The 23,158-nt window shown below is 40.9% G+C and overlaps 1 protein-coding gene across 3 annotated transcripts in view; it reads right to left on the bottom strand.

The window, feature by feature from the left end:
• PGM5 (phosphoglucomutase 5) overlaps window positions 1-23,158 on the bottom strand; it is a 174,716-nt gene that overhangs the window by 39,542 nt on the left and 112,016 nt on the right. For all 3 annotated transcript variants that reach the window (XM_005881229.2, XM_005881228.2, XM_014529202.1), the window contains 2 exons: window positions 12,244-12,379; window positions 8,251-8,434 (listed from right to left, as the gene is read on the bottom strand). In XM_005881229.2, coding sequence (XP_005881291.1) covers window positions 8,251-8,434; window positions 12,244-12,379 — 320 coding nt within the window. The remainder of the gene's footprint in view (window positions 1-8,250; window positions 8,435-12,243; window positions 12,380-23,158) is intronic.

Genomic DNA, 23,158 nt, shown 5'->3' with positions numbered 1-23,158 from the left:
CCCAACCCCCCTGACGGGCCCTGCTCTGTGAGTGACAGGGGGCAGCGCCCCAACCCCCCCTGCTCCCCTGCTCTGTGCGTGACAGGGGGTGGCGCCGCAACCTCCTCATCGACCCTGCCTTGAGTGTGACAGGGGCCAACCCCCCAACCCCCTGATTGGCCCTGCTCTGTGCGTGACAGGGGGTGGCGCCGCAACCTCCCCATCGACCCTGCCGACAGGGGGTTTATATATATAAAAGCCTAATATGTAAAGTGTCCCCTCCGGAGTTCCACTGACTGGGAGTTCGATCGCTCACTATGACGTGCGCGGACCACTAGGGGGCAGCGCAGAATGAAGGAAGGCCCGGCCCGCAGCCGGCACCCAGGGAAGGGAGGCCCCGGCTGGCAGCCAGCAGCCACTAGGGACCCTACCCACGCATGAATTTCATGCACTGGGCCTCTAGTTTATTATAACTCCAATGAATCAGAAGCAGGGGAGTAAGAACTTCCCAACTAATTAGAAACAGCATTTCCCTCTCTCTATTTTCAAATCAGCCAACAGGTCATTATAAAGCACCAAATATGTGATCCTTGGAAGACAAATAGAAATATCACAGGAAAGGTAGCTATTAGAAAAAAAAATTATCTATGGTTTTCAAGGTGTCTCACCAAGAAGAGGCCCAATTATCTTTATTTACAACTGCAGTATTGTAGAATGAGCACTGAAGTTAAGAATCATAATCATAGGTATTGTAATATCCCATTGAGAATGCTATTGCCTATAAGAAATGCCAGCTCTTTATCTGGAAAGCTGAACAATGGTATAAGTACATTTGATTGAAGATAAGAATGTAGTCTGATAAGATGGTTTCACCTGAGCCAGCTCCCACTCATCCTTCAGGGTACAGCTTAAATATCACCTCCCCACAGAAAGCTTTCCAGCGCCCTAAGTCCTGGTTATTTCCCCCTGATATTGCACTCCCACATAAGTTCTTTCTCTGTAAACTCTATAGCAATTACAAGTTTAATACCAGTTTGTCTTCCCTGATAGACTGTGTGCTGTTGTATCCTTAATGCCCAGGAAACTGACTAGCATACAGCAGTGTTTGGTAAATATTCATTGAATAGATTAAGACACAAATGAATCAAACTTCAACTACCTTCACCATATTGTACTAACATAGGAAAGAAATGTGTATTTACTATAGAGATTTTTTTCAACATCACAACTTGCAACAGAAAAAGAGTTTTTTAACCCAGATTTAATCACAATATACATGTAATGATAATATCTCACTCCCTAAACATTTCTGTTACTAATATAAGAGGACTATTTGTAGGCACTAACTTTCAGATTTAACTAAAGTCTGTAGGTGGGATAATCACTATGACTAAAATTATTTTTTAAATTCTACTTCTATAGCTCAAACCATTCTCCAGCAAGTGGCATATTACAGGACAATAATAAATTGTTAATGACAGTCTCTCAGTTGGTTCATTGATTAGGATAAAAGTTGAAATTGAAGGTTGACCAGTTAGCAATCCTCCTGGAGCCCCAGCTTCTCCAGTTGCCTTCACCTGACACCTCCAGAGATGAGGCCTCAGTAAACTTCTCTATATCTGTTGACCAGGGGTTGGCTACACAACAGTATATATTAAAGCACCACATGCCAAACTAAAATGTGATTTCAAGATTACCAATTAACTTTATTATTTTTAAATACTGAAATTAAAAAGTGCAGACACCTTCCTGCATGTTAAAGTAACAACTCTACAAGCACACTGACTTTAGAATCAGTCTTCAAAGTGTGCTTTTTCTCTGAACTAGTATCAAATGGTTCTTTTTTCCAGGTTGAGGACAACATCAAAATCTTTCCACATGACCTGCATAACTTGAAGGAGTGTTAATAAGCTCAGAGTTAGCCTGACATAATCAAATTGGATTTGGTTTTCCACATCAGCTAACTGGTATGCATTTATTTACATCAGGTTTTTAAATATCAGCTGAACTGTTACTTGCAAATGACTGCAGCACTGGTAGAATGTCATGATTTTTGACCTCATTAAATAGAAATTCAGGAGTTGGACAAGTCAAAGAGACTTGGTTGCTTCAATTTTGTCCCTGAAATGTCAAGTTTTCTCATTTGAAAGCTAATTTTCAAAGTATAGGTCATAGTTCTGTGTTGATGCACCATAGTGGCTATATGATGCCATCGACAAGTGCTAGCGCCATCGTCACATTGTCCTTCACAACACCAGATCGGAATCACCTTCTATCAGAACTGGGAGAGTCTCATAATTATGGGGCACAGAGTGGTGATTCCAGGAGATTTAAGCTACAAGGATGAGATGGGGAGAATGATGGTAAGAGCTAATCTGGGAATTGATAATGTTCCTTGGGCTATAGACGGGTGGGGGGAAAGAGAGAGTGACTAGCACCATGGAAAGTCTGGATGTTTGCAGAAAGAACTCATCCTGGAAGAAAGAATGAGCTACCTTTAAGCCTTAGGGCAGTGATGGTGAACCTATGACACGCGTGTCAGAGGTGACACGCGAACTCATTTTTTTGGTTGATTTTTCTTTGTTAAATGGCATTTAAATACATAAAATAAATATCAAAAATATAAATCTTTGTTTTACTATGGTTGCAAATATCAAAAAATTTCTATATGTGACACGGCACCAGAGTTAAGTTAGGGTTTTTCAAAATGCTGACACTTCGAGCTCAAAAGGTTCGCCATCACTGCCTTAGGGAGTCACCTTATCTTCCCTCATCTTTCCCATCTCTTTACAAGGCAAAATTGGGAACCTCTTAAATTAGTCAACAATTTGGTCAAACTGCTCCTCTATTCTCAGGTAACTATTGGCTTATTTTTCTTACTCATGTTTAAAGAAACCATTATCATTCATTCATGGTGCCTAGATTTTACCTGAAAATAAACAGCGACATATCTTCATGGGAGCGACAGAAGGACAAAGTGCAGTTGTTGAACTATGCGTCATTAATTTGGTATTTCTAGATCAGGGTCTCTCTTTGGTCCTGCTTAATGGAAGGCACACATCAACTTTTCTCTTGATGCCCAAGGTCACAAAAATGCAGACATTTGGAGGCAGCCATAGTACATTCCATGAGATCAGACAGGCCACAGTGAGGCCAGATAGGTCTCTGGGAATTCATGTCAGGGGTTGAGTACTTCAGGGGTTTCCTTCTTGCTCCTTGAATGACCCCCACAGGGTCTCACTGGAAAGACAGATTTTGCTGAACATTTCCACAGCAGTGGGGTGGACAGGAGGTGATGGGGATTTTAATTTCGTTTTGGACGGAGAAGCTTTTCTTCTTTATCTCTAAAGATACGTGTAAAACAGCTTTTTCTCCACGGTCTGTTTCCTGACTCCAACCTCGAATCAAGGACGAAAAGGAGACTGAGCTGCCTTAAAAAGAACTTTTCCTTTCTGAAGTGAAGTAGGGGGGTAGGTGGTAGTGGAGGTAGGAAGAAGTTGGGGGAGGGGGAGGAGGGGGACATAGGGAAGGCAGAGAAATGTGACTTTAAGTAAATTCACAGATAACTCAGAGAAGGCAGAGGCCCTCCCAGGTCTTTACATGATCTCCTGCAAGGCTGCATGGTTTTTTCATGCTTTTCTTATCATATGTTTTATTAAACACTAAAATCTTTCTTTCCCAAGGACCCCCTTTTAACACATTGCAGACCAGTAGTTTTATTGCTAGCTTTACCTAGTGGCCAGATAAGATTCTATTGAATGAGTACAAAAAACGTTTTACATAAATGTTAAAGGCATGATTTAAAATTAAATACCCATTGCATTTTGAAGTTATTTATTACATGTTCTTACAAGCTAATATCTTTTTAAAGAATTCTCATGATTGGCCACAAGCCTTAGAACAGAAAACACGAGAATTCTCGTGATTCATCCGCAATGTCATAACTTAGTTTAGCTAACCATTTATTCATGTTTATTATGTGCCAGGACTTTATCTGTATTATCTCGTGATTCTCCCAATGGCTGTATGAGGTAACCACAATCACTATTCTTATTTTCACAGATGAGGATAGGAAGGCACAGGGAGGTTGAATGACATATCTAAGATCATCCAGCAAGGAGGAGGCAGAGCTAAGATTCAAACCCAAGACTTTGTGACTTCAAGCCTGTACATTTAAACACCACTCACACTTTTTCTGCAAACTGATATTCAGGCAAGTGAAGAATTCTGCAAAGCGGGAAGGAACTTATATTTCTCAAGCATCAAATGGGTACTAGCTACTGTGTCTGGGGACTTTGCCCTCAAACGTTCTTCATAACCCTCTATGGTAATTATTACTACTATCACCCACCCCCACCACCAGGTTGAGGTTCAGAGAAGTTAAGTAACATGCCCAAAGTCACAAATCTAGGCAGTGGCAAAGCTAGACTTTAAATCTGTGTCTGTCTGACTCCAACACAATAGAACTCTGGAGAGACCATAGCCATCTGCCTCTCCCAGCAAATGGAGATGTTCATGCATATGTTAACATCCTTTGGGTTTTGTTAGGTGAGGCATACTTCTGTTTCTTTTTGTGAAGATTAAATCTCTTTCTATCTTAATTTTAAAATAATCCATAATATACTAAGTTATTTGAAAATTAGAGTATTTTATATTAAAAAAGAGAGATAATAACAAGGGCTGGAGAAAGTGTGCAGAAATTGGGATCTCATATACTGCTGGTGAAAATGTAAAATGGTACAATTGCTCAGAAGACCATATGGCAGTTTCTTTAAAGATTAAACAAAGAGTTACCATTTGACCAGTAATTCCACTTGCAGATGTATATCCAAGAGAACTGAAAAACTATGTCTGCACAAAAACTTTACATGAATATTCACACAGTATTATTCATAACTAGAGGCCTGGTGCAAAGGGGGTTCCTCAGCCCAGCCTGCACCCTCTCACAGTCCGGGAGCCCTCAGGGGATGTCCAACTGACAGCTTAGGCCTGGTCCTCCTGGGCCTAAGCTGGCAGTCGGACATCCTTAGTGCTGCTGTGGAGATGGGAGAGGCTCCCGTCACTGCCGCTGCACTCGCCAGCCGTGAGCCTGGCTCAGGGCTTCTGGCTGAGCGGCGCTCCCCCTGTGGGAGTGCACTGACCACCAGGGGGCAGCTCCTGCATTGAGCATCTGCCCCCTGGTGGTCAGTGCATGTCATAGCAACTGGTTGTTCCAGTTCAGTCGATTTGCATATTAGCCTTTTATTATATAGGCTAGCCCCAAAGAGTAAACAATCCAAACATCTATCAACTGATGAGTAAATAAACAAAATGTGGTATAGCTACTCAAGGAAATATTACTTGGTAATAAACAGGAATGAAGTATTGATATTTAGTGCAATGTGAATATATAGGTATATATATATGGATCCTGAAAACATTATGCTGAGCCAAAATAGCTAGTCACAAAGGAGCACATATTGTATGATTCCATTTATGGGAAATGTGTAGAACAGGAAAATCCATAGAGACAGAAAGTAGATGGTTGTCAGGGGTTGGGAGAGGACAGCTACAGAGGACAAGGTTTCTTTCTGAAGTGATGAAAATATTCTAAAATTGACAGCAGTGAATATACTCTATAAATATACCACAAACCATTGAACTGTACACTTTAAATGGATGAATTATATGGTAGGTGAATTATATCTCAATAAAGCTGTTATATACTTGTATTTTAAAAATTGCACCATAAAAAACAACAACACACTAATATTATGCATTGGGTAGTCTCTCAAGAAATACCTATTGAATAAATGTACCAACATACCTTATGACTATATTAAAATAATGCTAGTTTGTTTAAATTCAAATATATCTTTTAGGAGTAGTTTATTTTGCAACAGTGGTGCATAAAGTGTGCCCTAGACTCAACTGTCCCTGGAATTAAATGTTGACAATTACTGCCATCCCAAGAATGCTGAGATGTGGGCCTCCATTGTGGAAGTTTAGCAACAGCTGCACAATGCAGGAATTCCCCCTCTAAACCAATGGGGCCAATTGTGGTGAAAGAACCACCTGTGACTTACTGACCATGGGACGCCACTGAGTGTTAGTGGCCTCTCATAACCCTTACTGGGCCAAATCCGGACCTGTGAAGAAGCTCCAGTGTGACTCAGGGCCACTAGCTAATGAAGATGTCACATGGATCCTGGAATCTGGAAAGATGAACAACCTTCCTTCTGTCTCAGAGCAGCTCCCGAGAGCAGGTTCTGGTAGCACTTATCTATTTATGGCCACATCTGAGCTCAGATGAAAGAGTGTGGAAAGAAAAAATACCAATAAATTCCAGAGTGTAAATGGAAACCAGTATTCAGGGTTAGAGGGGAGGGGATATGGAATAAATAAATGTCCAAACTTGAGACTTCACTGAGCAATTAGCCTGATGTGAACAATTAAAGAAAAGCTAGGGGAAAAGTATCCAAATGCTAAGTGCACTGAAGAAGAAAATGGTCGAGTATTAGTGGATTTAAGAGCAAAACAAATGAGCTCAACAGACAAGCTTTATATGAGCAGATAAAATCCAGAACCAGCATTGACTAGATGATCCCTTCAAGGGATGGTGTGCAAGCCTTCCTCATGGGGGAATGGAAACCATCCAAAGATACTTTAGAAAGCATGTAGTTTACAACTCTTAAATTTTACAGTAACAACAAAATGAGCCCTGGCTTTGAGAAGAAAAAGCCCCAAGGTCCTTATGTAAAATGCAAGTGGGAATATGGTACAAAACTGGAAAGGACTTATCCAAAGCATAGAGGCTCCAAGACGCCATGTGCTGAGTTCCTGGCTGCACATTTCCAGGGAATCACTGGTATTATTTTGGAGAGAATTCAAGCCAGTCAAGAAAGCATCCTGGAGTGAAACAAAACATAACTACAAAAAATGTACTGTGTACTCCCTGTGTCAAGGATAGCTATGAGCTTTTGCATAGTTTATTTCATTCCATTTCTAAAACAATTCTGAGCCAGATATTTTACAGATTAGGAAGAAACTGTGGCTCAAAAAAATCAAGCAACTTTGCCAAAGTCAGACACTAGTAACTGGCAGGGGTAGAATTCAATTCTGGGTCTTTAAACTTCGTAACCACCATTTTCTTCACTACCTTAGACCTTTCCAAAGTAAGACTGTAATCCTTTTGTCTGGCCATAAGAGGCCTTCTAAGGATGAAAGATTGACATTTTGATAGAGATGAAAAATCACCATAAAACGAAGCAGACCAGAGAGAGAATACCAAGAGAGTAACAGGATGACATTGAATTTTGGAACATTTGCAAGTCAGGATAACCTAGAGGAACAAATATGAATGAAATATTGGCCAAGATAAAAATAGCATTACTACTTTAATACTATTATATTTAAAATAGCATTAATACTTAAATATTATTATATTTAGTCCCCTAAACTTTACAGCTTCTGATTTATTTTGTCATCTATACTTGATGAAGAATGTATAAGAAGATAAGAATTTGGGGATTTTAGAGTGGAACTTCTCTTAATGTTACTCAGAGTATCTTATTTAGACTGTAAATGTTAAAATTTACTGTAAGCAGTCAATATTTACCACAGACAATAAACAAACGAAACTGAGAAGAAAATAATGGTAATAGCTTTCAACTTTTCTTACACAATTCACAAAGATGAGACCATAACAGAAGTTGTGCTTAATTCCACCACTTACCTATGGTGATAATAATTCTCAACCATCAATAATTCTCAACCATAAATCTCTCTTTGGGGTTTGGTGTGGCAAATTTTCTGTTTCTTCCCCTACCAGGAGTAACAAACCCATCTGGCTAAGCTCCTCTCATTCCTCAATGACAAAAGATCATAAAAGGGGAAACATTCTTGCACCTGGGGGTCCCAAGGAAAAGGATCTTTTGCTCCTGGAAACTTAACTGAGCTCATCACCAGAAATGGCCACCACATAGAGAGCCTGCAGGTACAAACATTTCATAAAGAAGTGTTGGGTCTATTACCCGTTTGAGATTTTGGCCCATTAGTTACCAAGTAGAAAGAATACCAGACAGAAATTCAGGGCCCCATGCTCTAATCTAATCTTTGCCACTCACTAGGTAGGTAGCCTTCACCAAGGGCTTTTCCCTCTCCTGGCTACAGGGCTCTCATCTATAAAATGAAGGGCTCAGAGTACATCATCCCTAAACACTAGGACATTTTGGCATCTGGCTCTGCCTGATATTTTGATGATTTTTGTTTTGATGATTTCTTAGCAAGTACCTGTTTCTTGGTCACAGTGCCATCCACAGGGTCCACATACTCAAAGCTGTCTGTCTTTGCCACACTGTAGACATGGCTCCCCACAGCAAACTGCTGGCCGATGAAGGACTTGTCTGTGACCAGGGCCTCCAAGTCCCTCATGATGTAATATGTCGCCTTGGGCTCTAGCCCCTCATAGTCAAACCTGGTGAGGGAGGGCAGGACACAGGATGAACACAAACTTAATTCGAGAACGAGCAATTAAGTGAACCTCTTATGGTCATCTCATGATTGGTTTTATTTTCAAGGAAAAACCACACAGAAAAGTACCTCCAAACTAATCTCCCCTCTTCCACCTGGCTCTTACAATCCATTCTCCACACAGCAGTCAGAGTGGTGGTATAAAAATCGCCATGTCACTCCATTCCTTTAAATTCCTCCAAAAGTGCCCATCACATTGAGAACAAGACTCAAAACCCTAGCCATAGTCTATAAGGGAATGTGACCCTGCCCACCTCCTGACTGTGACTGTCCTACTTTCTCCCTCTTCTTTATGCTGTAACCACACTGGCCTTCTCTCCATTCTCAGAGACACTGCACTCTTCGCTGTCTCTGGGCCTTTGCTCTTGCTGTCCGTTCCCTCTACCTAGTATATTCTTCCCCCAGCTACTCAAATTACCTAGCATTCTCTCCTTCAGTTTTCAAACTTAGTGTCACCTCCAGAAAGTAACCTTCTCTGAAGGTCCATCTGAGATAGCTTCCCTCTATATCCCCCCCTCTCTCATCACCCTTTCACTTTTCTTTAGTAGTTATCCCAATTTGTATTTACCTTGATTGTTTGTTTATTATTTCTTGTCTGTCTTTGCCCACAAAAACTGTAAGCTCCTGGAGGGCAGAGTCCTTACCTGTTTTGCTCTCGGCTGCTTCTGATAAGTAGTAAGTGCTTTGTGAGTAGTGGAATAAAAGATGGGAGGAAGGGGAGGGAGGAAGGAGAGAGATGAATCAAGGGAGGTAAAGAGAGAAAGTGGGAGTTCAACATACCATAAAAGTCTCCTAGAAACTTGGAAGAAATATCACCATTTTTCCATTAAAAAAAAAAAAAGAAAAAAGTCCTCTTAGCCAAAAGTACTCATTCATCAAATGTAACAATGGGGCTGAAACATGATTAGGCAAAAAAATGTCTAAAAATAACACCAACCTCATTTCTTGTTATGAGAGTTAAATATGGTAATGGATACCAAGTAGTTGGCACAGTGCCAGACACCAGTGCTTAAACTGCTAATTACTTTTATTCTTAGTCACTACCATAAAGAAACTGTAGAGTCTTTCTCAACATCTGATGGCACAACCAGAATGTTCTGTTTAAGAAGCAAGCCCTTTCGATGGGCAGCTATGCTCAAGTGGTGGTATTGGGACCTCACATTTGGGCTCCCTGTAACACAGGGGAAAATGTGAATTCTCAGAGTGAAATGAAAGAAGGAATATCTGAATGGTTGTTTCTACTTTTTTCCACCCAATATTTTTAAGTAAATATCAGGGTAGTAGCCAAAATTCAGAACATGAAATGATACCATGTCTTACAATGGGTCCCCTGCACCTATAACCATATCTTTTTTTCTCTCCCTCCTAACACAAGATGTGTCTTCCCCAACCTCAGAAACAAAAAAGTATGGAACTCAGAACATTCTTTCTCATCATTGCATGCATTCTGAGCCTAGATTCTCTTAAAGATAGTCTTTTGGGGAAGGTAAAAGACTGAGCAGAAAGGGGTGAGATGATGGGCTAAGTCTTCAGTGGTCGGCAAACTGCGGCTTGCGAGCCACATGCAGCTCTTTGGCCCCTTGAGTGTGGCTCTTACACAAAATACCGACTTCTGCGCATGGGCCACGAAGTTTCAATCGCACTGTACATGCGCGCCCGCACGTGGTATTTTGTGGAAGAGCCACACTCAAGGGGCCACAGAGCTGCATGTGGCTCACGAGCCACAGTTTGCCGACCACTGGGCTAAGAGAATCTCTTAGGAGATAAAGAGGCATTGAAAGTGATTCAGAAATTGAGAAAATCCACTAACATTATAACAGATCAAGTCAGTCTATGGCTGAAGTCATCAGACCAGCCAGCCCAGATGCTCATCGTCATACACAAGCAGGTCCTTCCCCTCTGACTACAACCCCCTCTGACTACCCCACCACTAACACATATTCCAGGGAAGAAACCTTTAAATGAAGAACTTCTGGGGTCAATTCACATAAGGAAAATAATTTGGGTTCTCTGATACAACTTCAGACTCAGTATTGATGAAACCAAAATTGTTTGATTATCTCCTCCCCACTAAGAAAACAGGCTAGAAACCATCTTATTTCACAAGCACCTTTCAATCTGCATTAGCTGGAGGCTGAAGGAAATGTTCACCTTTCATTCTACCTTTCCTCCCTCTGTCTTTATCTCTATGATCTTTTGGACAGAACCTAAAACATAAAACAGTGTCCAACAAGAATTCAAATCTCCATTGCTTTATATTCTCTAATATGGTATTTGTTATGAAAAAGGTAATTATCACGTAAGCTCTTGGCCACAAAAACGTGAACTATATTATATATACTTATCATAACACCATGTCTTCAAAACACTGGCAGAAAACTAGATAATCATTCCACAAATTATGAGAAACACATCCCTCTCAAAGCAATCTCACTAAGCCAGAGTTTAGCAATCATGATATATTTTATCAGGTTGGACTTTTAAAAAACAGCTTTACTCAATTGAAGGATTTGCTGTGCCAATTAGCTCCTTAGTAGGCCAAGAAAAAGTCCACAAGAAGCAGGGTTTTGGGGCACTTGTTAAAAATACTAGGGGGTAAAACAAGTTCCCACCTGTCTTGAGAGTCCTTATTTTACGACACAATGAATAATTTGAGATGATTTGCAGACTCTTACATCCTTAGCCTTGTTGACTAAACAGGAACCAAAAATATTATGGCATTGTCAGAGCAATGTAGTTTCTTTCACTTTAATGAGTGCAATCACAGGCTTCCTTATTCTCTGATATTTATCTAAGTAAATGACCTCTTAAGAGAAGAAACAATCACCTTATAAGGGAAGTCTAAAGCTTTCTTTCTGTCCCTCAAGCTCTTGAAACACAATCAAACATCCAAAGGAATTAACTATTCATAAGCAAAGCAATGAGCCACAATCTGTTTTTAATACAGAGAGCCTGTAAGACTACCCAAGAATTCCCTTGCTCCATCCCCATGTTCTTTCCTAACACCCTTTCCTACCAGTTTCCTCTGAACCATGGCTGAGTACTAGGGACACACATTTAGCAGGCAACCACACAGCGAGAAGACCGTCCCCTCACTTACTTCAACAACAGAAAAGTGGTAGAGACCCCCAACCCAAAGCTTTTAGCCACTGACCTTTTCCCTTCCTCCTTCCCAGGGTAATATTTCCTTTTTCTGTACCTCCTTTTATGGGGATAAAACTTTAGCAAAATCTAGGACTTCCGAATCATGTGGCCCCTACAGAGGGCGCCACTCAGGCATCTCAGACATGATTTGGACTATTAGTGGGAGATAAGACAAAGGTAGGGAGAGGATTACAAAAGCACCCTGCCCTGTCACGGCTTCTGTCTGCGTGCCCCCCTCCCCCTTTCTTGATAATTATGGGTGGAGAGCCAACAAGAAAAGCCCTTGGTTTGACTGTACAACTTATGAGTACCAAAGAACTTTCCAAGGCTCTGCAGTTCAGATTCCCTCTCGAGATGACTGCCCACCTTATAGGCACTGATGGAAAGATTACAGAGGGATGGCACTGGGAGAGAGGAAATCTGAACCCTCCAGTTTGGTAGTCCTTGACTCCACCCCAACCACCTCTCAGGGGTTATCCAGCTTTATCCTCTGTGTTCCTCAGATCTTCCTCAAAGATGCCTCCTTCTTTAGGTCCTAGGCCACCAGTTTTAGAAACCTTCTCTAAGAGTAGTTCCCAGTGTCCACACAGAGACCTTTACCCTTCTCACCTGCAATAGTAGTGGCGGCCAAATTTGGCCCAGTGATCTCGAACAATTTCCTCTACACTCTGCTTCCGGGCAGCGATAATGGAGAGCCAGACCAAGACAGCCCACAGGCCATCTTTCTCCCGGAGGTGATCGGAGCCTAGGGGAGAAAGAAATATTCTGCTGAGGATTGTTCCTGGGGTAAAGTAAAAGCTAAATGAACCAGGAAGACCAGTTAGCAATTGTTACATTCAAATGGCCGAATATATTTATTCATTGTGTTAAATACATGCTCCATAATATACTTACATTTCGAAAAACATGTAACTGAAATTCAAATAACATAAACTAATATTTTAAAAATCCTATGGATTGTTGAAAGGAGCCAAGTTGACAGCACACTTGTCCAATGGTATTATTCATTCAGTAATTATTTGGTGATTTTTACACTATACTAAGCATTGGTGCAGGCACCAAGGACACAGAAGTGACACTCATGAAGCTGGAGACAGGTAACAAAGAAGAGTAGGCAGATTAAAGAACAAGATGCATCAAATAAGGGCAAGGGCTCAGAAAAAAATGAACTGGGTGATGATGTCAGAGTGTGACTGCAGCAAAGACTGCTTTATCTATAATGTAGTTTACCTAGAGTAGGGTATAATGGCACCCCCCCGCCAAAGATATGTCCACCCAGAACCTTTAGATGTGACCTTATTTGGAGAAATAGTCTTGCATATATATTAAGCATCTTGAGATGAGATCATCCTGAATTATCCACGTGGGCCCTAAATCCAATAACAAGTATTCTTAGAAGAGGAGTCACAGAGAGAGGCAAAAATGGGAGTTATGCTGCCACACGCTAAAGAATGCATGAAGCTACCAGAAATTAAAAGAGGCAGGGAAAGGTTTCCCCTCTAGAGCCTTCAGAGGCAGCATGGCCCTACCAACACCTCAATGTTGGACTTCTGGCCTCCAGAACTATGAGAGAATAATACATTTCTATTGTTTTAAGCCACCCAGTTTGTGGTCATTGTTATTGGAGCCTTAGGAAACCAGTACAGGTAGTCAGGGTCAGCCCCCTGAGGTGATGACCTCTGAGCTTACACCTGAGATGAATGAGTCAGCCAAGTCAAGATCTCAGTTCAAAGCATTCCAGGCAGAGGGACAGCAACCATAGTCCTTGAGGCAGGAATAAACTGGGAAGCTTAATCCTACAGCTATTTATATAGAAAGAGATGCAGTTCATATTGTGGTATTTACATGAATGAAGAGTACAATCTAAACAGGTAGCTTCCTGTACAGAAAGAATCCAGAAAAATATGTCATAGGCCAATTAAGCCTCTGTCTATTGGCCAATTATAAGCTCTCTCCGATGTGAATAAAGCCCTGAATACAAAGGAAGACGTTACAATATGAGAAACGTGGGAAGACTTTGGAATAAGGATTTTAAACCAAACTCTGCTACTTCCCAGGTGTGAGAAGTTCTTGCAAAGATGTTCATCTTTCTGAGCCCCAACTTCTCATCTGTAAAATGGAGACACCAATCTTTCAGGGTCCTCGTATCCATTTAATTAGGTTCAGAGGGCAGGCTCTCAAGTCAAATTGTTCATATTCAAATTCTGGCTCAGCTATTTACCTTTGTGTGCCATTCTGTCATCATCTGCAACATAGGGACAGTAATGACCTCCACCCCCTGGGGTTACTGTCAGGATGAAGCGACTAAATGTGCCTAGGTATTTAGAAGAGTAACTGGGATGTCACAAGTGGTTGCTGTTGATTTTGTTGTTGACAATTGACTTAAAGCACTGACATTGTGCCGATTCCTCAATACACACTTCGAGGCAAACTGTTCTCAATTATTCATATAACTTTATCCTCTGTCTCTGGCAATAGCAATATCTTAAGAAGGGAACGGGACCAGGGAGTGGACCATTTCTTCTTGCAATAGAGCAACTACAGTAGACAACGGCACTCTTGGGTTTCAGGGCTATGAAGCATATAGAGAAAATAAAAAAGGGAGACCTGGTGTTACAGAGCCATTTAAACCTGGAAAATGCTGCAACAATACCTTAGTTAGGTTAAACATCTTTGACAATTTCTTAGTGAAGTTTTGCCCTTCTTGCTACAATTAGTGTTAAAAAGTAAATGTTTTTCCTCAAAAAGAAAAACATATAACCTTGAGAGGGCAGTGAAGATATTTAAAGGAAAAGGAATGTCTTTAGTTCTACACACTGATCAGTGGTCTGCTGACAACACTTCTACACGGCTGGTTGCAGCTGCCTTTATACTGAGACGACCCTGGGATTTAATCATCACACCATGGAGTGACTATAGTCTCATTCAGCAAATTCTTTACGCTGCTACAAAAATGGAAGGAGACTGAAGGTGCTGGGCTAGCTCCAAGGCCAAGTGCCCCCCCACCAAAAAAAAATCTAGAAAACCTTGCCCAGTGGAATAATTTTAAAACCCTTTGTCCTTTTATAGCTAAAAAATCCTTTTATTTACTGGCGAGAGAAAAATACCCTTTTGTTCTAAAACATGGGCTTTGCATACTTTGCATGTCCAGAGGGATTACATTACCTGGAGATACAGCCATTAGATGCTATTAACTGTGAGATAAGGTGCCATAATTTAGTGGTGAAGAGACATAAAGTTCTTTTAGCAGGATTTAAAAAATCACTACACCTCAACCATTTGTTTCCCACTGAAAAGTGGGTTGTGAGTTGGATGGGATATACTTGCCTACAAGTTATACATTTGCCAAGATTCCTAAGGGGCCAGTGATCAAGTAAAATTAACTGTGCTCTTTACAGCTTTTTGAGGTGGGGATAGAGACATTAATGATGGCGCAATTACACAGATGTTTCCACTGGATTCTCTCAGTGTCCTTTGGAGGTGATATACAACAAACCATTAACAAGAGTTATCTCTGAAGTGGTAGATGTTTTCCTTCTCCTTCTTTTGCTAATACCATAAACATTTATTATCTTCATAATAAGAAATAAAATTTTGCATCATCAATAGTATATAGAAATTCACATTTTAAAACATTACTTCCATTTATGGTATCTTACGGAGTTAGTGGGTTATTAAAGGGATCAGTACTACTTATGAACAGGTGATGAACTTTGAACCTGATCCCATTTCTTAGTTTAACTAATATACCTTTGTAGAGCACAGAGGCTGAATATGACCCCTCTCCCTCCTTGTGCAGCTCACAGGTCTTAGGATTAGGATCAAGGATGTCCTGTAAGGCTTCAGTATCACATGGGATGTGAGGACTGGAAGGAAGGAAGTCCACGGCTGAGCTGTCAATGTTGACCTTGGGGAAAGATGGGTTTGGAGGACGGGCCCTGTTTATCTCACAGAAAAACCCCAGTAGTAAGAACAAAGCTTCAGATTCACATCAAAAGCCCCCACAGCCATGTGGAGAGGGGATTCACCCAGCCTGCATTTCACCCCTTTTTTACCAGGCAAAATTCTAACATTCTGTGAACAGTTAAAGAGTTCTTTGAGGCCCTGGCTAGGTAGCTCAATTGGTGAGAGTGTCATCCCAATATGCCAAGGTTGTGGGTTCGATCTCCAGTCATGGCACATACAAGAAGTAACCAATGAACGCATAAATAATGGAACAACAGAAATAATGCATAAATAATGAAATTGATGTTTCTGTGTTATGTCTTTCTCTCTCTCTCTAAAATCCTTCAATAAATAAAAAAGAGCAGGAGAAAAAAGCAAATAAGGTATTTCTTTACTTCCTCACTTCATATGTTCATATCTGCTTTGTCTTTAAAACATGAGATCCCAGAAAAAATTATTCTACTGTAGCATTTATACACATTATTGCCAGTACAATTTTTAATAGACTATTTTTAGAGCAGTTTTAGCTCCACAGCAAAACTGAACAAAAAGTACAGGGAGTTAGCATATACTTCCTATCCCCACACAAATACTACCACCCCTACTATCAACATCCCCCAATTGAGTGGGACATCTGGTATAGCTGATGAACCTACCCTGACACATCATTATCACCCAAAGTCCACAGTTTACATTACAGTTCACTCTTGGTGTTGGACATCCTCTGGGTTTTAACAAATGTATAATAACATGTATCCATCATTAGGGTACACAGAATAGTTTTACTGCCCTAAAAATCTTCTGTGTCTGGCTTATTCATCCTTCCCTCCTTGCTAGCCCCTGGCAACCACTAATCTTTCTATCATTCTTCCTCATTTGGCTTTTTCCAGATATTTATGTAGTCGGACTCATAAAGTATGGAGGCTTTTCAGTTTGACAGCTTTCACTTAGTCATATGCATTAAAGTTCCTCCATGAATTTCACGGTTTCATAGCTCATTTTTTATTATTACTTTTTAAATAACTCCCTATTTTATTTATTTATTTTTGTGGGGTTTTTTGTTAATCCTCACCTGAGGATATTTTTTCCATTGATTTTTAGAGAGAGTGGATGGAAGGGAGGGATGAAGAGAAAGAGAGAAACATCAATGTGAGAGAGACAGATCCATTAGTTGCCTCCCCTCGGCATGTGCCCTAACTGGGGCCAGGATCAAACTTGCAACCCAGGTACATGCCCTTGACTGGGAAGAGAACCTGTGACCCTTCAGTTCGCAGGTCAACCCTCTAACTACTGAGTCACACTGGCCAGGGCTCATTTCTTTTTAGCACTGAATAACATCTGTACAATTTTTGAAGCTTGCTTCCTCTGGATACCTGGCTGGTAGTGCAGCTAGAGCTTGCCCCTTGGTTGAGGACACTGAAAGGAGCTTTTACCTAGACTCCTCCCAAAGCCTATAAGTACCACTCACACTCACCTGGACAGAGGCCAGCCCAGCCTGAAGCTCACTCAGACTTACTCTGAACAGCCCAGAGAAGCAGCTGTCCCCACCCAGATACCAGAAGGAGGGTGCTCAGCTCTTTCCTGACTCCAGCAAATTGATACAAGAGAGAGGGTCTATTTTTTTCTCATCAGACACAACCCCTGTTCCCCCTCCACCCAAATTAAGCTTTGAATTTTCTCAAGCTTTAAAGCCACTATTACTTTGAGCGAGGTAGTATACCAGTAAGTATGTTGACCTCACAAAAGAAAAGGGGGGAAATAAAAACAGTACTCAATCATCTGTTTGCATTTTCTTCAACTGGAAATCCCAGCATGGGCCAATCAACTCAAATAAACATCGCACATGTTACTAACCGATTAAGTCATCGCAGCAGACACTCAGGTCAGGACAGTTTGGATCTGCCAGTTAGGAAAATACAAATCATTTTGCACTTGCTGTCGACTCCAAGCTGGAATATAGGTTAGTGGTTCTCAACTAGGCTGCATTAGAATCACCTAAAGACCTTATTAAAAGATACCAATGCTCAGAATTTTTGGCAATGAACCCCAGGCAGCTGTATTTGTTTAATTTCCTTGAGTGATTCTCACCGGCAGTCAGGGTTGAAAGCCACTGCTTTACATGAAGAAAATTCAAAATGTCCCCTATTAAGTGCAGATAGCTTAGGGGTAGTGAATTAGACCTCTTCCTCTTTTTGTTTAAATTTAGTGTTGAGGAAAAGTAGCCACTGGTCTCTAGTTCAATAGATGCCACTGACCTTGCCCAGGTGGGTAGCTCTTGATGGAGTCAGCTTCAGTATCATGTCTGTCCTTTTCATCTAGAAAACTTGTGAGGGTTTTGTCAATTTGGGGGTCACCAACTCATCCTGGTCTGCCTGGAACTTTTCTAGTTTTAGCACTAAACATCCCACATCCCAGGAAACCTCTCAGTCCCAAGCAAGCCAGGATCGTTGGCCACTCACTCACTCACTCCCTCCCTCAAAGAGGTTGCTGGTGGTGTTTAGGACATGTGCACATTCAGCACAAACCTTAGCACACACATTTCCTGGAGCCAGATATGACAGGAAATACATATACAAAACTTGCTCCTGAAGCAGAATTGCAAAGTGAGATAAATTCCATTCTTAGAAGAGTAATAGCAAAGCACCAGGCACTGAACTTAGTATTTTAAACATCTATTATCTAATTTTCACAATCTGATAGCTCTTTTTTACAGATAAAAGATTGAGGTTGGGGCACTTGTGTGAGGTTACATGGTGACTAAATGGTGGAGAGAAGACTGAAACCTGGGCAGTTTGGCTTAGACATCTATGACTTTCCCACTACTAGAATAGCCGGGTTAAGGACCACGGGCCTGAGATGCAATAAAGCAGAAAGCCCTTCTGAAGATTCAGGTAGTAAATTTGCATTTCTTCCTTCTCACACTAAACAAGCTGGAAAGTTGCCAAATTTCCCTTTACTTCTCTCATATCAATTTACCCTTTTTATGTGCAAATCAAGGTTTCATTAATTTGCAGTGAAATTCATCCCATCCTCTTTTTATCTACTCAAGACAAGGATTTGTTTTTTTAAAAAAGAGCAGTTATAAGGGTAAAGTTGGGAGACACATCTTGCAAGTGAATCTGAGATTGGAGAACATGCTAAAGAATTGTAACAGGTGTTTTTTTTTCCCCCCATGTCTCAAACCTCTTAAGTTCAGCTTTTAAAATCTGGCCAAAAAGCAAGAATCAGGGAAAAGTCATTTTTCCATACATAAAAATAAATGTGGCCGAACCGGTTTGGCTCAGTGGATAGAGCGTCGGCCTGTGGACTGAAGGGTCCCAGGTTCCCTCCCTGGCCTTCCCGCTGCAGTTTGACAATCAGTTTGAGGCAGCTCTGCCTCTGTATCTATTATTGTTCAAAAGTTTATAATGGTCTTTATTATCCATGAATGAGTGAGATCATGTGGTATTTTTCCTTCATTGACTGGCTTATTTCACTTAGCATAATGCTCTCCAGTTCCATCCATGCTGTTGCAAATGGTAAGAGTTCCTTCTTTTTTACAGCAGCATAGTATTCCATCGTGTAGATGTACCACAGTTTTCTAATCCATTCATCTACTGATGGGCACTTAGGCTGTTTCCAAATCTTAGCTATGGTGAATTGTGCTGCTATGAACATAGGGGTGCATAGATCCTTTCATGTTTCTAACTCTCTATCCCTCTCCCTTCCTCTCTGTAAAAAATCAATAAAATATATTTTTAAAAAAATGTGTTTTTTTTCAAATAAGTGCACTAATATTTTCACCCATTGGAGAACAAAGTGATGCTGCTTAAAAGCAGGTCAGAGCCAGTTGTCAGCTCAGAAAGGTTGTACTGCTCAAAAAGGCAGTAACTGACAGATGCAGCTAGTCCTGTGCTGTGAGCAATATAGCTCCCAATAATAAGACCGTGTAACAATAAATTTGATGGTACTCATGAGGATAATGATGATGATGATAATAATAATAATGCTTGACACAAATATGCTACAGGATTTTTAGCTAATATCTTGACTACAGCAACACCCTGTAAGCTCCCTGAGGGAAGAGCTAAGTCTTTTAAGTTTACTTTAAAAAGAAGCACCTTTTTGATGTTATCCCAAAGAGTCTGTTTTCACTTCATTTCAGTGGTCTAAAAAAGATAGAGCCTATGTCTGAAATTATGCACCACCCTATCCTGGCCCTGGCTCATAGGAGGTGTGCAGTAAAGCTTCGCTGAATGAATAAATGAGTGAGTGAAACTCTAATATGAAGTTTGATATAATGCATCAGATTCACTCCTCACTAAAAGAGGCTAGCTGGAAGCAACATGGAATATTCCATTAGAAAAATCTTCACAGATCATCCCACTAATGAGGAAACAGGCCCAGAGAAGTTAAGCAGTCTTTGTAAAGTAGTTCATCCATTAAGAGGAGGAATCAAGATTGGGGCAAGGTCTGTCTATTCCTGGTGCTGTGCTGTTTACATGACACCAGTGTACCAAGTCCCCTGGGCATTTTCTTGAACAGGGGCAAAAGAGTACTGTGGAGCCAGGAATATTAAGTTTGAATCCTGGCTCTGCCAATATGATCTTGCCAATGGCTTGACCTTCTTCCCTAAGCCACAATGATCTCATCTGTAAAATGAGGGTTAGTATGGTCCACTGTTGAGAAGTCTCAGTGAAATAATGTGCAGGAGGCCCTAACCATTGTATCTGTCACTAGAAAGTACTCAATAAGTAACATGTATCAGCACTATTTCATTAACACATGTCCTGAGGGCAGTCAAGCCATCCACCCCAGAGGAGGGGAAGACATTAAAATATTGTGGCTGGCTAGCCGACACAATTCTCTCACCTGAGCATTACCAGTACAGGAAGGTAAAGGGACAGTGGGACCTCCTAACTCATACATCCCATCTAGTTTCTTTGTCACCACTGCTGATGGGGACAACACAACTCTAAGACAGGACATACAGTGTAAGAAATCTCTACAGTAGGTTTAAGGTCTGCACCACAAGGTTGAGGACCTGTCACTCTATAGTCTTTCTATAGTGGGACAACCTAGAAACCATCAGAGAGCAGGTGGAGGAGCCTCAAAGCATGATTTCAGGGACTGCATCTTAAATCCCAAGGGGTGGGCCCCATTGTTACAAGAACCTTGTTAGACATGGTGAGAAGAATCAGTCTGTTTGGAACTCTTCAATCTGTAGCAAAGGGCCATGCTTTCCCAGGATTCCCAGTCCCAGAATGCACTGCTAAGTGTGGACACAGCCTCAGAGGCCCCGTTCTTTTGTTTCTGCTCCACACTTAGGTAAACAACAGCCTCTCTTGCCACTTTTCATCAGCTTGGAGAATGAATTGAAGGGCCAATGGAACTGGAACCATGGAGACCCCATGGAAAGGATCTTAAGTGCTAAAGACATTCTTCCCACTCTAGGAGGGAGGTCTGTTTCCCAGGGTTAATAGTTTGTAGAAGGCCCAGAAGGGAGTTTCAGTTTCCAAACTTTACAGGATGCACTTGGGGATGTCAATCACCGCACCTCTGTGTGCTGGCCCAGCCTAGATAAATTGCACATGTGCACAGCCTGTTTCAACCAGCCCTGCGGAGACTCTGCTTCCTTTAGCACTGATGTTGCTTCCCCAGGTCACATCTGCTACCCAGCCAAATTTACACCAACTGACCGGGAATAAAAGAAATGCGGTAGAACCTCAATAACCTGAAATTTACAAGCACATGGGCCTCTTTCTCTAGAGACTTGGACAGATATTGAAACAGCCACATGTAGAGTTCATGATCATTGAGATAGGGAATGGACTAAAAAATTTTCTTTTATTTTACCTTTTTTAAACATACAGTAGTTAATAAAATAATTGTATAAATAAGAGACAGCTAAATGTATTCAATATTTGTTCAACAGCACTACTCTGAATCTAATGTTTTGCTAGGCTGTATATAGTCCATGTGTGAAATATAAAGGAAGAGGTGTGGCCCTGAAAGTGTTATAAACTGTATAATTATTAGGGGAAATAAAAATCCATTCACAAAAGAACCAGAAAATAAGTCAATAATATAAAACATAATACAACAGAGCTGAGAATGTCTATGCTAAAGGCCACAAGAATTTAGTACATACAAAAGATCACTAAAGCTGAAACTTAGCCCACCTCTAAACATGGCTATTTACAGGTAATTGTCAGCAACCACCACACAGGAAATAATCAAGGTAATAAAACAAATTACAAATACTTAACAGTATTTGAAATTTAAAATCTGCTCATTAATGCAGTTTTCTTGAAGAAGTCTTCCTAGAAGTGTTTTGTTAGCTATTAATTTGTGCTGATAATTATATGATGATTAAAAATATCAAAACTTTGTTTTAAAATTTTAATAATTCAGATTTTACTGTAATTCATAACATCCTCACCCTCTCCCAACTGGTATTTATTTGTGTGGCTTTGTTTTTATGAGTCCTCCCAAATTTGAGATATGCTAATGCCCAGATCTCCAAAAATACATTCATTCAAAAATGATAAAAATATAACTACTAATAATGCAAAGAAGAAATACCAAAATGAAAAGTTTCTGTTTCTTCCTTCCTTCTTTCTTTTCATTCATCCACCTTCCATTCATTGTTCCAGCCTTTCTTTCATTCTTCCTTTCCCTCCTTCCTTCCACCTTTCCATCCTACCTGCAAACACTCAAAGCCTGTTATATAGCAAGGAAAAGAGGTGAAGGACAGAAACATGGCCCCCATCCTCAGAGCACTTACAATTTCTGCATGGCAAGCAGAGGGATCCAGCAAATCTTAAAAGACTAGAAAGATGCTTGAGATTTCCTGTGACATGGAATACACACATACCCAATGCCTCTTGCTTTTGTGCTAGAGACTGGGAAAATAGCCAACTTCAAGAGCACCATCTGTACTCCAGAGTTCAGAGTGGAAAACTCGGTGTGACAATGATGGACAAGTCATACTGGTACCAGTAGACATGGATTCAATTCCAAATTTCCAGAAAAAAGATGGATGTATACAAAAGGCTTAGCAACACCTGAGCACATATAGTGCTCATCTAAAAAGATTATTATCATTGTGAAAAACTCAGCAGAGGGAAGTCTCTTTCAAATAATAAAAATTGTCTTATCTGATTTTACTCAGCAAATTTGTGTGGCAATTGATATTAGCTTTTTAAAAATCTATCCTATCTAATAATAGAGAAACATGGTAATTAACCGTAACTTCGCTACCCTTCCCATTGGCTAATCAGCAAGATATGCAAATTAACTGCCAGCCAAGATGGCGGCTGGCAGCCAGGCAGCTGACGCGAACATGAGGCTTGCTTGCTTCAGTGATGGAGGAAGCCAAGGTTCCCCGCCTGCCGCCTGGCTCTGAGCTCCTGAAGCAACAGCTCCAAAAGATACAATGTTTCAATTATAGAAGCTAAAAGATGGCGGTTAATTTGCATATACCAGTTGCGAGGGAAGACTGAGGACAACATGGAGGCCAAGCGGTACAGAAGGGAGCTAAGTAGAGGCCTCAAGGACAGAAACGGAGCCAAGGCTGCAGAGGTGGGAGGTGGGAGGT

Source organism: Myotis brandtii, unplaced genomic scaffold, assembly GCF_000412655.1.
Source record: "Myotis brandtii unplaced genomic scaffold, ASM41265v1 scaffold672, whole genome shotgun sequence".
Taxonomy (NCBI): domain Eukaryota; kingdom Metazoa; phylum Chordata; class Mammalia; order Chiroptera; family Vespertilionidae; genus Myotis; species Myotis brandtii.
The sequence above is the reverse complement of the archived record's forward strand: the minus strand, read 5'-3'. Positions and strand labels throughout refer to the sequence as shown.